Below are 15,055 nucleotides of genomic sequence, written 5' to 3'. Positions count from 1 at the left end.
CTTTCTGAAATAGTTTTATTATAAGCACCATTGAAGTTAGATGTTATTTCTTGGGCTGTTAACCGTCTATTTCGTTTACATGAGAGTATAACTGACTTGTCTTCATCCTTTCATGTTTTGCAGGGACGGCCAGTTCTTTTTCTATTTTTATTTGTACCAGTATATTTAAAGCGACGAATAGTATCACTGTTGATTGCGGTATTTTCAACAGTTTTTAATTACATCCAGTAAAACGACCATCTTTGTCAGAGCAACAAGTAAAGAATGCGTTTCTAATGATACAATTTTAGTCTAAAAATTATCAAAACGCGCTTTTATAAACTAGAAACTAAAAAATAAAATAAAATTCCATTCAGCTATATAAAATATTTACAAAATTAATTTATTTATCCAATATATATTATATTAACTTCAACGAAATAATGCTTTGATAACAAAAGAACAATTAAATTTTATTTACAAATATTTTACTAAGTATAGAGTAAAAGCGGGTCAAACTGATCATCGAACAATAAAAATCAAGAAACTTTATTATTTCTTAAAATTTTTAAACTATCTTTTTTAAATAAGAAAATACCAACAAGCACATTATTTATTAACTTTTTTTTTTTTAATTGTATTTGAAAATATGAAAACTGGAAGAAAAAAAAGATCGCTTTTCGCAGAAAGTCTGTTAAATCCGAGCAATATAAGAGACATTTAATAAATTTAACATTTTATATATCTAAATGTATATATTTTATATACTTTTTATATAGCATACAGAAATAATAAAAGATATAAGGTTTACATTTTTTACTACAAAAAAAATCTGAACCCATTACAAAATTTTTTGGCAAACATGTTTTGTTGCAGAGCCAAGTATTGCAATTTGGATTTTCGCATGATATCATGTCCGAATGTAATTCTTTTTTACACTTTCTGCATTTAATAACTTTCTTCTTTTGGCTGAAGGTGTTGTAATCGGTTCTATTTTTGAGTTACTTCTTTTTCTGCAGGGTTTGGCAATGGCATTATGAGTTTGCAGATGGTTTTACGCTTTTTAGCTTTTTTTCAGCAAGTTTGAGTTGCTTAACTTCTTCTCTTCTTTTGAGATGATCTGCAACACCGTGTTCTGTAATACGTTGGCCAGCAATTTTTAGAATATTAGGTTGCCTCGATTTTTTTACATGAGACTGATTTTTTTCTTGAAAAAAACTTCTTAGCTTATTTTCCATTTCGATTTTCATTCTCTCATGTAGTGCTCTGTACTTGTCGAACCTCAAAGCTGCTGTTGCTGGTTCAGAAGATAATGCTAAAGACTTTATTGTTTGCAATGGCGTCGGAGATAGCTAATGTTGATTGATTTTGTTTTTGTTAAGTGGAAATAACCCAGTATATTTAAAACAAGCAATAGCGTGCAAACGTGTAAAACACTTACCGCTCTCATACACCAATTTGAGCAACGTAGGAAAATTTTCTTTATCTAAGTTTTGTCATTTTGAGTCTCACTTGCTTAACATGGCAATTGACACCTCTATCCAGTGGCTAAAGAATGTGAAATTAGTGGGCTGGTAGACAAATCAAAATTATATTGTTTTCCCGACATAGCAATACAGCTGCTAAACTGACGTAAGACGTATGTCCATCAAGATATAAAATATGAGTACCACTAATAGCTTGACATTCTGGTTTATACACTTCCTTCAACCATTCAATAAATGTGTCATGCTTCATCCAACCAGATTAAAAAATTGAATATTTGGTGCCAGTCGGACCACCTAAAGCCCACTCAGCTTTAAAGTTTCGTTTTGCTTTGTATACCACGAATGGTGGTGTAAAGTATCCATCAGCATTACAGCAATTGTTCACTGTATAATGGTTTTTTCATTGTTACCAGTGAGTTTCAAAAAACACTTTGCACCTTTTCTACATACTACAGTTGCTTTGCCTTGATCACCACAGAAACCCGTTTCATCGCAATTCCAAATGTGACAACCAAAAGTTATCCTAGATAATTGATATTGTTTAGTGACAACTTTAAAATAATTATCAATTATTTCTTGCGTACAAGAGGCGGCTCTGGCAGATGCTAAAGTGTGAGTTTTTCTTGTGGAAACATCTTTAGACCATCGGTTTATAAATGCATAAAACCAGTCTTTGCCAGGCCTGCCGTTTTTAAATAGGCCTGATTGATTTGTACGAAGAAGGTAATAACCGCATACGAAGTCCATGACATTATTTCGTGTTAAACCATAACCCCAATAACATAGAAACTTAAACGCATGCACCATAATTGACTCTGTTTGCTGTGAGAGCATAGTTGTTGATCCTGATCCCTTGAAGTTAGCATTATTGTTGATCTTGCGACCTATCAGAGTTAAGAATGGAATGGCTTATTTGAATGCAGCTCTTCTGAATGAAGTATTTTTTTCTTTTATATCATTTAACGCAGCTTCTATATCTTCTTTATTGTATGACTTTTTACTTGTTATCATCTTGAAAGTGAATAATTAATAAATATCATTGAGTCATTTTTGTAAAATAGCTTTATATAGGAAGAACCCGGAACTAACACATGAGAAAATCCAATAATTTAATTCACCTAGGTACCTAATTTAAATTTTCACATACTACTTAATAAAAGAATTTAAAGCAAATATGTGAATGATCGGTTTTACCAGAAAAAATTTAATATTAATTTTTCTTACTTTTTTGTCTAATTTTTAACTATAAAACGAAAAAAAATTATGTAATCGGTATTAAAATTAAATTTTCTACAAAATATAGGTAAAGTTATTTTTAAACGAATTATGGTTCCCGGATAATTACGATAGCAAATAAAAGAAAAAAGCAAATTTTTACCGTTACTCGCACCTGCTGTTGGTAGGCACCTGCTGTTGCTAGCTACCTGCTTTTGCTAGCCACCTGCGGCTGCTAGCCAGTTAATCTAAATACGGAAAACTAAACTCTTTAAAATAGTTAAGTTACATTCAAACCATATTATAAAATTTAAACTATATTATAAAAAGCATTTAAACTATATTATAAATCTAAAGTAATTAGACAATACTAAAAACACAAAACTATAAAAGTACATATATTCATATATATAATTACTAATAAATATAGTTATATAATTTATTAGTAACTATTTAAGTAATAAATGCTATATAATAACTTATTTTTCCAAATTTGTTATAAATTTTCAATAAAAGAGAAAGAAAGTTTTACTTAAAAGTTACAACAACATTTTGTTAATATTTTATTATTATTTGATTAAAGTGAGGCCATTTCATCATATTGACATTGTAACAACACAACATCTTACTTTTCTATGTTACTCGCCTTCTTAAATAAACTTTCATCAGTATGACCAATTGGAATACGTTCTATCAGATGCTCTATCTTTTTTCTTGTATAAGTTACAGGTTTTACTAAATCTCATCAAATACAAATAGTTCTAAGCAATAAAAAGAAAGATAAACTTATATATGTATTTGAACAGATTTCTCACCTCTAAGTAGGTTTTCAATGGAGGTCAATCTGTATTCAATTGACTGTGTGATTGGTGTGAGGGTGTGAGTAGAATTTTTGTTGTGAGTAATGTGAGGGTGTATCAAAAACTCTGAGATGACTACGACAAAAACACAAAAGATAATTAAAAATATATAGTTTGCTAGTTTATAACATTTATACAAATATTTAGTTTAACTGTTTTTAATTATAGTTATATAATAATAACTATTTAATAACTTACAAATAAAGCTTACTAAAGGTAAATTTATTTCTTCGGGATCATTTTGTAATGACATAAAGCTTTCAATAGATTTTCCTTGGTGTTGTATCTCTCTCAAAACATTCTAGTCATTTTTCAAATTTTTATATCTAATATTGATATTAACATATTTTAACTTAAATTGTTTTTATCAAGCAGCAATAAGCGCAAAAATGCCTCTTGAGTTCCACCTGGCACTGTGCAGTGATGGCAGCTTGTGCCATTTGATACAAGGCCATTTTCCCTCATTTTTGTAAAACTTGTATGCTTCACAAAGCTGAAAAAGAAATTTAAAGTCATTTCTCTAGCCAAGGTTCTCATACTCTGCTACCACTGCTGTGCTCTTGTATTTTTTAAATCATCATAATGCTTGTGTCAGAGATGATCATCTGAATACTGTTCCATGCATTGTAATCCTCAAGTAGGTCCTGTAGCGCTTTATATATGTTTATATGATCCACTGTCGCAAACCAAAATGCCAAGTTTTAATGTTCTTTTGTCATTTTTCAAGCACACAACTTGGTACTCAGTCTTGTCAATTTTCTTACCATCAAAATGCAAAGAAAATTTCTCTTCAGAGATCAGTTTCATGAGGCAGTTCTTAACTTGTTCTGCATCTCTGATTGTTCGACGCCAGACTCCAGACTGTGCTGGTGTTGGGACACAAACTCCATCCTCAGCCAGACTTTGAAGCACCCGTGATGTTTTTCTGGTTGACAAAGAGTAACTAGACACTAGTTTGGCAGCAGACTTAGTTGACTGGCGTGTTGCACGCTTTCTGGGAGATTCTCCTGGAACTGCCACCGAATCACCACTGCTGCTTCATTCCTTAGAATCCTCACTATCGCAGTTTAGTGGTACGGAGATAACCGCTTGGTTTGTTAAGGGTTCTGATGTGCTTTTGGCCCTTTTTGATGGATGGATTGTTGACATAGGAGCCACTTCCACAGTTGTATATCCCACCCTGCCATCTGATTCAATTTGTTCTTGGTTCAGTTGTTTGTCCTCACTGCAAAGAAAATTTTCATCTGGTTTTGTTATATCGAACAGATGAGCAAGACTTTCTTCAAATACTGCATTTGATTGCTTTCTGTGTTTCTCAAATGATGTGATAAGTTAGTCAACATTAACAGACACTTGTTGTATGGAAAGAACAGGAAAATTAAACTTCTGCCAAAGATTCATCAATTCCTCTAATATTTTCGTTAGTCGATCATGTCGTCCTTTCAATTCATGAAAGAGTCCCAAGAATAATCCAACGATATCTCTGTTTATTTTATACAATTTGTCGCTCATATCCTGTTTTATCTGTGGTATATTAGGACGGCGCTTCGTGATTGATTTCATGTTTTGTGTCCACATTTCATCAGCTGCTTCCACTGCTTACTTTGACTTTTTACTTTTAAAGGACATATTTTCAAAAAGAAGCACTAAATAGCAGATCTTGCAAATTAATACTGCAAATAAAAAAAATTGTTTGAATGATATGAACAACAATACAATATACAATATTATATATTTACAGTTTTTAAAATCAAAGTCAAGCATAAGGAAGTAAGAACTGGGAACAAAATCAAGTAAAAAATCAAAAAAGTTAAAAGTGGTGAGGTGCTAGGTGCAGGAGGTTTTTGTGATCCAATGAAATAAACCTCAAAACAGTGATCTATTGGTAAAAGATCATTAAATGCAACATCAGGAAAATTAAAATTTTAAAATAAGTTTCTTTGTCATATACCTACTAGGCATTTTGCCATAAACTTTGGTAACAAATAAAAAAGGTGATGATTGATTAGATGTTATTTTATTACGACATAAGTCACCTTCATATTCGGAAGCAAGATTGCTTGTTTCTTCGCATTGTTTTAACTTTTCTAATGCCTTTTCCTCACACTCTCTAAAACAAAGAACTGTTAAAAGTAACTGAATAGATTAATACAAATAAGTTCTCATTAAACCTAACCAAAACTAAGTCGTTGTTTTTTTTCATTGCCTTTATCAAAGAGACAAAATTCCTCTAAAGCTTCAAAATGTTAGCATTGCGAATTAATTTATAAAAAGAGAACATTCAATGAAGATTCTAGGTGTTCTTCTTGACGAAAATGTAACATGGATAATTAACATAAAATTAATCAACAATAACATTTCTAAATGACATAAGGGCGTGGGGAGGAATTTTTAAAGTTCTCTCTACGTCCCTACGTTTAGAGTGCGTACTCCAAATTTAAGTTTGCTTATGCTATGTCAAATTAATATATTTTTTCAAAAAAATTCCGGCGATTGGAGCCTGAGAATAAATCAGCCAAAAAATTTGCTCTCCTTACCCCCCACATGAAGGCAATGAGTTATTAAAATACTTCGTTTTTAATTAAATTCAACTTTTATTCACTGGTTTAAATCTTATATTCTTTAACATTCAAAAACTATGATCGCATAAACTTTACACCCCCTCCCCCGCATTTTGGAGAGGGTGGAAACTTTACACGATCATAACTTTTTAATGTTAAAAGATTATCAAATGAATTTTAAAATCTGTCTTTAAAATTTAATTAAATATAATTAAGTAAAAAAAAAATTAATAACACATTGCCCTCATGTTAGGGGTGGAGAAGCAAACTTTTTAAAAACTTTTCATGTAAAAAAAATTAAAAATAACTAAATGTTATTGAATTATACCAAATTTTTGTGTAAACACGTTCTAAATTTATAAAACGAAATATTTTATTGATATTAATTTTCCTCTTACCTTTGCACATGTGGGCGGAAAAGGCATCATCTTAAATATGTCATGCTATGCAAATGCTATGGCGCTTCAAACTCAATAGATACGGTTTAAAATGTAATTGAGCAACCGTCGGCTGCGTTCAGCGTGATTGCATCAGAAATAAAAGATCTGTGGTTCAATGCCACACTGTATAAAATTCACGTTAAATTCTTAAATGTCCCATCAAATTTTTTAAATTTCACGCCACTAAATCTTTACGCCACTAAATCTTTACGCCACTAAATCTTTATCTTTGCCACTAAATCTTTATCTTCACACACTTAAATCCACGCCACTTTATCTTTATCTTTATCTATTTTTATCTTTATCTTTATTTTTATCTTTATCTTTATCTTTATCTATTTATCACTTCATCTTTATCTATTACCACGCCACTTTATCTTCACACACTTAAATCCACGCCACGCCACTAAATCTTTATTTTCACACACTTAAATCTTTACAAAGAAATGCTTTAAGTCGCGCAACTTATTACACTTTACAAGCAATTATAAATTTCACGGAGAGTATAATTGTTTAAATGTCACGCCATGCTAATAAATTTCGCGCCACGTGCTAAATGTCGCGTGACTAATAAAACATGAGTGTCCGCAGCGAAAAAAAGAAATCGTATTAATTATATATATTTAAAAGTATATAAAAACATCTCAAAAACCATTAAAATTTAGTTTTACGACGCATCTAGAATTTTCGTACGACATTATTTGGAATGTTTTTAATTTATATATATTTGAGTTCAGTTTTAAAAAATCTTTCTCCATTTATCTATATTCAAATTTAGACTTGAGAATATTTTTTTTTAATTGTAATAAGTTTAAAAAGTTTAATAAGTATTTAAAATTCAACAACAACAACAACAACAACAACAACAACAACAACAACAACAACAACAACAACAGATCATTTCCCAACATTCAGGGTTCCCAACAATCCCAACCATCCCAACAATAACAACCATCCCAACCCATCCCAACAATCCCAACATCCCATCCCAACCATCCCAACCCATCCCATCCCAACAACAACAACAACAGATCATTTCTCAACATTTCTAGTTACTAACAATATATTATTTAACAGTATTCTTTCTCAATCCATTATATTTAGGCGACATATCAATGAAAACTCGGTAAAAAAATTTCAAAATCTTTTAAAAGACAACGTTGATTGGAATTTGGTATTGCAGTCACATGACGTTAACAACGCATATGATCTATTTTTAAATCAATTCTGCAAGCAATATGATAAAGCATTTTCTGAAAAAAAAATAACTGTAAAAACCAAAACTGTTTTAACTCCATGGATGTCTAACGGGTTACTAAAATCTTCAAAAAGAAAACAAAAGTTATATGACAAGTACTTGAAAAAAAAAACTTATAAAAACGAAATGACATATAAAAATTATAAAAATATATTTGAAAAAACAAAAAGGAACTCAAAAAAGCTTTATTATGCAAAGCTATTAAGCAAAGCCACCGGAAACACTAAAAAAACATGGAGTGTAATTAAAGAAATAATAGGAAAAAATATTTATGCGAGAAACATTCTGCCAAAAAAAATAACAATTGATAAAAACACAATTTATGATAAATCAATTATTGCTGAAAAACTTAGCAGCTTCTTTACTAATACTGGTCCGAATTTGGCATTAAAAATTCCTATGAATTCAACACCATTTGAATCTTATTTAAAAAGTTACGATAAAGTCATGGATGAACCTAATTTAAAACTAAGTGAATTGCAAACCGCCTTTTTTTGCCTTAAAACTAACAAAAGTGCTGGATTTGATAAAATTAACGTTAATGTTGTAAAATCAGTATATAACATAATAGAACCCTCGTTATTTCACATATTTAATCTTTCACTTAAAACAGGTATCGTCCCTGAAAAGCTAAAAATTGCACGAATCACGCCGATATTTAAGTCCGGAGATGACTCAAATATTTCTAATTATAGGCTAATATCTATTTTACCTTGTTTTTCAAAATTACTTGAGAGAATAATGTACAATAGACTTTTTAATCACTTATCAGAAAACGACATGCTGTATTCAAAACAATTTGGTTTAAAAAAAAAAAATTCAACGGAGCATGCAGTGATTGAACTAGTAAATCAAGTATCAAGTGCATTCAGTAGTAACTACTTTACCTTAGGAGTTTTCATTGATCTGTCAAAAGCTTTCGATACTGTTAATCATAATATACTAATAAAAAAACTTGAACACTATGGTGTAAAAAATAACAATTTACTTTGGTTCAAAAGTTATTGGCCGATAGAAAACAATTTATAGTTTATGAACAAAAACAAACATTTCCGACTGCCGTAACTTGTGGGGTTCCCCAGGGCTCTATTTTTGGACCACTGTTGTTCCTAGTGTATATTAATGATTTAAATTTAGCAACAGACCCATAAATTGTATTCTTTTTGCAGATGACTCCAATCTTTTTTACTTCCACAGTGATATTAATACACTATTTGAAACAACAAACGAACAATTATTGAAAGTTAATGAGTGGTTCAAAAGTAATAAACTTTCTCTAAATGTGGATAAAACCAAATTTATTTTGTTCCACAAAGTTAATAAATCAAAAAATATATTCCCATCAAATTGCCTAATCTAATAATCAATAACACTAACATTAAAAGAGAAAACTCAGTAAACTTTCTAGGCGTAATCTTAGACGAACATTTACGTTGGAGTTTACATATAAAAAGTATTGAAAATAAAATATCAAAAAATTTAGCAATGATATATAGGGCTAGACCATTTTTAAGCAGTAGTTCTTTGAAAAGTTTATATTTCTCTTTTATTCATTGTTATTTAACTTACTGCAATATTGCATGGGCAAGTACAAACCATACAAAATTAAAAAAATTGTACTGTAAACAAAACACGCGTGCAGAATAATTTTTGGAACTAATAGAACACTACCTTGTGAGCCTCTTCTGCGTATACTTGGAGCATTAAATATATATAAAATCAACTTACACCAAGTTTTAATGTTCATGTATAAAACAAATTTAGGATTATCTCCTAAAATATTTCAATCCTATTTTGACAAAATAGTTCATAAATATCCAACAAAATTTTCAAGTAACAACTTTGTTGTCCCAAAATATAATTCAACACTAACTTCATATTCAGTTCTTTATCGTGGACCCTACTTGTGGAAAATGTTTCCCAAAATTGTAAATACACATAAAACTAGTATAGAGCAGTTTAAAAATGAATCAAAACAAGCATTCTTACTTATGAATTTTAATATATCCGATTTTAAATGTTTTTTTAAATTAAAACTCATATAAATAAAATAATTAATACAAAATTATGTCACTGAGTGTATCAACATTTTTTTTTATTATTATCTTAATTATGGTATTACCTCTATGACGTTTGCTAATTTATTTACGTTATTTCTATGAAGTTGACTAATTTATTTTTGTTATTTCAATGGAGTATATTAATTTATTTACTTTTTATTTTTAAATCTTACTTTAAATTTTTAATTTTTAAATAAATGTTAATATCTTGTTTATTTTTTCTTATTCTGAAAAAATGATCTTACTCTTTCCTTAAAGTTTTATTCTTTAAGTTTTTCTTTAAATGATATGGAATTGTTATCTATTTTACTTTTTTACTTTTATTTTTTTTTTTTTATAAATAGTTTGTTAACTATAGAAAATTTAATATTACGGTTTTTGTAAATACGCGAGAATAGGGCTCGGTGATAAGGCTAAATTAGTCTTCTTCTCGCCCTGCCAATATTTATTTTTATTTATGTGCTTTGAAACTGTATGTATTAATTAACGGAAAAAAAAATAAAAAAATAAAAAAAATAAATAAAAACAACAACAACAAAATTTGTTGAAAAATACGATATCACAATGTTAAAATTTAAAAACCCAAATTTTAATTATATACAATTTATTTATTTATATTATATAACAAATTTTGTTTTTATAATATATTAAACATTAAATTTTAATTTTATGTTATTAACACTTTATGAATTTAACCATCTTTTTCCAAATTTGACCAAAATGTTTGCGAAAGCTAGTGTTCATAACAGAATATATTAAAGGGTTTAAAGTGGAACTTAAACAAACCAACATCGCCCCAAGCGTTGTTAGTTGAGGTTTCTTAAGGTCAACGTTAAAAGAGTATAATATTGCTCCAACAAAGATAGGAGTCCAACAGAAAAAAAAACTTAGTACAAGTACCATTAGTTTTTTTGTAATTCGAATTTCTTTAAAATGGTTTTTTATTGCAAATATTTGTTGATTATGTTTTACATTCAACATTGGTATACCTAGATAATTTATTGTTAAGACTTTCTCGTTATCCTTTTCTGTCGAATCTTTATTCTTATATTTGTTGTAGTACTTTAGCACTTTTTTGTCCCTAAAGCCTAATGATTTTTCGAGATCTCGATAATGGATCAATTCAACAGGAGCATCATCTGAATTCGTTATTTTGTTTGTAGTGTCAGTGATCTTTATGGAATTTATATTGCTTCTCAGTTTCTTTTTTTCGAATTTGTTTAGCAAAAAAAAAATGCGCATATACAAACTTGCCAAAAAAACCATTGGTATTACATAAACAAATAAACCAAGAAAAATTGTGTACGATATATTTTTTTTTCCATTAATGGTACAAAAACTAGAAGTTGATTTAAATTCGCTCCAACCAATCAAAGGTGGAGCTGATATAAATACAGAAAATATCCAAACGCCTGCAATAATAAAAACAGTTTTTCTCCTTGTGTAAAGTGTTTTTATAACGTGGGCTTTTGCAACATTTAAGTATCTGTTGATGCTAATCATAACAAGAGTCCATATTGATGTTGTTAAGAAAAGTAATGTAAAAAAGCCTATAACCACACAGATAGAGTTTTGTTTCGACAATGTTTTTTGAAAATCTTTATAAAAAATTGCCGATATGCCAAACACAGTAAATAAAAGATCAGCTGTTGCCAAATTTAAAATGAATAAGTTTGTTGTAGTTCTCAATCTTTTATTTTTTAATATAATAATAATGACAAACAAATTAATAACTATACCAAGGAATATACAAATGGAATAATATACGGGTGTAAGTTTAGTGAAACCTTTAGAATACATCGTTTGTCGTTCCAATTTGTCTTTTTAACTTTTACTCGCTTGATTCTTGCAAAATTATTTTTTGTGTTTGCTTATGTCCTATTTTAAGCAAAGGTTTCATATATCGTTAACGCTGCAAATCATCATTATTATTTGTTTATATGTCAATAATATTTCACACCAAAACGAGATCTTTTTTCTTAATCAAATTAAATTAATTATATTTCTTATTGAAAACATTATATAATTAATTTCATTTATATTTCATAATATGATGAGAGCGTTACTTGATAAAAAAAGAGTAAATTTTTTTTATTTATATTTTATTGTAAAAATTTTAAATTATTTCCTAAATAATATTTAATAACGAATAAAATTCATTAAAAAAAAAAGTTTATTAAATGTTTTCTGTATGATATACTTTATAAACTTCTTAAAAAAATTTTACCTTAAGTTATGTGCAAAATATATCAATTTGAGAAGAAGTAAAGGCTTTCTCAAATTGATGTATTTTGTATAAGGATATATGCTTAGTTTACCTTTTTTACATATATTAGTCAAAATCTTTTAAAACAAATATCATATTGAATGAAATATGAAATTGGTCATGGAATGTAAATTCAATATAAACTTTGGGTAAGCAAGGTTGACATTATCAGGATCCGTGCTAACCGTGTGCTTTCAAATGTATCCGTGTGCATTCAAATATATACAAAACAGGAATACACGCAATATGAGCTAATATTGAAGGATTTGAAAAATATTGATTGGCATACGGACCATTTTAAAATCTTTTATTTTCAATCAAATTTTTGTTATGAGTTTAAAATAGTTTATTAAATAGCAAATAAATATACTTTTATTGGTAGACATTGTTTTATTAAAATAAACAATGCGTACTTTGTTAGAAAAAAAGTTATAAAAATCAAATAGTTTCATTTTATTGGTTACGAAAGTTACATGGTTTCACAATTTTTTCAGTATTTTTATTTGAATTTATTAAAAAAGAATCTTAATCTAGTTTGACAAATTTTTGCAAACAATCTAAGTAATTGGAGCCTTGGACCAACAATAGCTATGGGTTAAATTACTGTTATCATTTTTTTTTTTTACAGTTTTAAATAAAGTATATATTGAATTTACATTCCATGACCAATTTCATATTTCATTCAATATGATATTTGTTTTAAAAGATTTTGACTAATATATGTAAAAAAGGTAAACTAAGCATATATCCTTATACAAAATACATCAATTTGAGAAAGCCTTTACTTCTTCTCAAATTGATATATTTTGCACATAACTTAAGGTAAAATTTTTTTAAGAAGTTTATAAAGTATATCATACAGAAAACATTTAATAAACTTTTTTTTTTAATGAATTTTATTCGTTATTAAATATTATTTAGGAAATAATTTAAAATTTTTACAATAAAATATAAATAAAAAAAATTTACTCTTTTTTTATCAAGTAACGCTCTCATCATATTATGAAATATAAATGAAATTAATTATATAATGTTTTCAATAAGAAATATAATTAATTTAATTTGATTAAGAAAAAAGATCTCGTTTTGGTGTGAAATATTATTGACATATAAACAAATAATAATGATGATTTGCAGCGTTAACGATATATGAAACCTTTGCTTAAAATAGGACATAAGCAAACACAAAAAATAATTTTGCAAGAATCAAGCGAGTAAAAGTTAAAAAGACAAATTGGAACGACAAACGATGTATTCTAAAGGTTTCACTAAACTTACACCCGTATATTATTCCATTTGTATATTCCTTGGTATAGTTATTAATTTGTTTGTCATTATTATTATATTAAAAAATAAAAGATTGAGAACTACAACAAACTTATTCATTTTAAATTTGGCAACAGCTGATCTTTTATTTACTGTGTTTGGCATATCGGCAATTTTTTATAAAGATTTTCAAAAAACATTGTCGAAACAAAACTCTATCTGTGTGGTTATAGGCTTTTTTACATTACTTTTCTTAACAACATCAATATGGACTCTTGTTATGATTAGCATCAACAGATACTTAAATGTTGCAAAAGCCCACGTTATAAAAACACTTTACACAAGGAGAAAAACTGTTTTTATTATTGCAGGCGTTTGGATATTTTCTGTATTTATATCAGCTCCACCTTTGATTGGTTGGAGCGAATTTAAATCAACTTCTAGTTTTTGTACCATTAATGGAAAAAAAAATATATCGTACACAATTTTTCTTGGTTTATTTGTTTATGTAATACCAATGGTTTTTTTGGCAAGTTTGTATATGCGCATTTTTTTTTTGCTAAACAAATTCGAAAAAAAGAAACTGAGAAGCAATATAAATTCCATAAAGATCACTGACACTACAAACAAAATAACGAATTCAGATGATGCTCCTGTTGAATTGATCCATTATCGAGATCTCGAAAAATCATTAGGCTTTAGGGACAAAAAAGTGCTAAAGTACTACAACAAATATAAGAATAAAGATTCGACAGAAAAGGATAACGAGAAAGTCTTAACAATAAATTATCTAGGTATACCAATGTTGAATGTAAAACATAATCAACAAATATTTGCAATAAAAAACCATTTTAAAGAAATTCGAATTACAAAAAAACTAATGGTACTTGTACTAAGTTTTTTTTTCTGTTGGACTCCTATCTTTGTTGGAGCAATATTATACTCTTTTAACGTTGACCTTAAGAAACCTCAACTAACAACGCTTGGGGCGATGTTGGTTTGTTTAAGTTCCACTTTAAACCCTTTAATATATTCTGTTATGAACACTAGCTTTCGCAAACATTTTGGTCAAATTTGGAAAAAGATGGTTAAATTCATAAAGTGTTAATAACATAAAATTAAAATTTAATGTTTAATATATTATAAAAACAAAATTTGTTATATAATATAAATAAATAAATTGTATATAATTAAAATTTGGGTTTTTAAATTTTAACATTGTGATATCGTATTTTTCAACAAATTTTGTTGTTGTTGTTGATTTTGTTGTTGTTGTTGTTGAATTTTAAATACTTATTAAACTTTTTAAACTTATTAAATTAAAAAAAAAATTTTTTTAAGTCTAAATTTGAATATAAATAAATTGAGAAAGGCTTTTTTAAAACTGAACTCGGATATATATAAATTAAAAACATTCCTAATAATGTCGTACGAAAATTCTAAATGCGTCATAGAACTAAATTTTAATGGTTTTTGAGATGTTTTTATATACTTTTCTAGTTATTTGACAAAGCTCATATTTTATTAAATATAAATAACTCATATCTTATTAAATATAAACGTTACAGTTGGCTGTGACATAATATAAATTTGAAATAATAATTGAATAAATTTTTAGGATAATATTAGTTGTGATTTTAATTATTTTGTTTATGAATTAGGA

The 15,055-nt window shown here is 28.0% G+C and overlaps 1 protein-coding gene across 1 annotated transcript; it reads left to right on the top strand.

The window, feature by feature from the left end:
* Window positions 1-13,180: 13,180 nt before the first annotated feature.
* On the top strand, window positions 13,181-14,635 carry LOC136079824 (alpha-1B adrenergic receptor-like). The gene has a single exon (XM_065796417.1). It carries the CDS (start codon window positions 13,376-13,378, stop codon window positions 14,498-14,500), a length of 1,125 nt encoding a protein of 374 aa, XP_065652489.1. The 5' UTR covers window positions 13,181-13,375; the 3' UTR covers window positions 14,501-14,635.
* The last annotated feature ends 420 nt before the right edge of the window (window positions 14,636-15,055 follow it).

This window comes from Hydra vulgaris, chromosome 04, assembly GCF_038396675.1.
Source record: "Hydra vulgaris chromosome 04, alternate assembly HydraT2T_AEP".
Taxonomy (NCBI): domain Eukaryota; kingdom Metazoa; phylum Cnidaria; class Hydrozoa; order Anthoathecata; family Hydridae; genus Hydra; species Hydra vulgaris.
The sequence above is the reverse complement of the archived record's forward strand: the minus strand, read 5'-3'. Positions and strand labels throughout refer to the sequence as shown.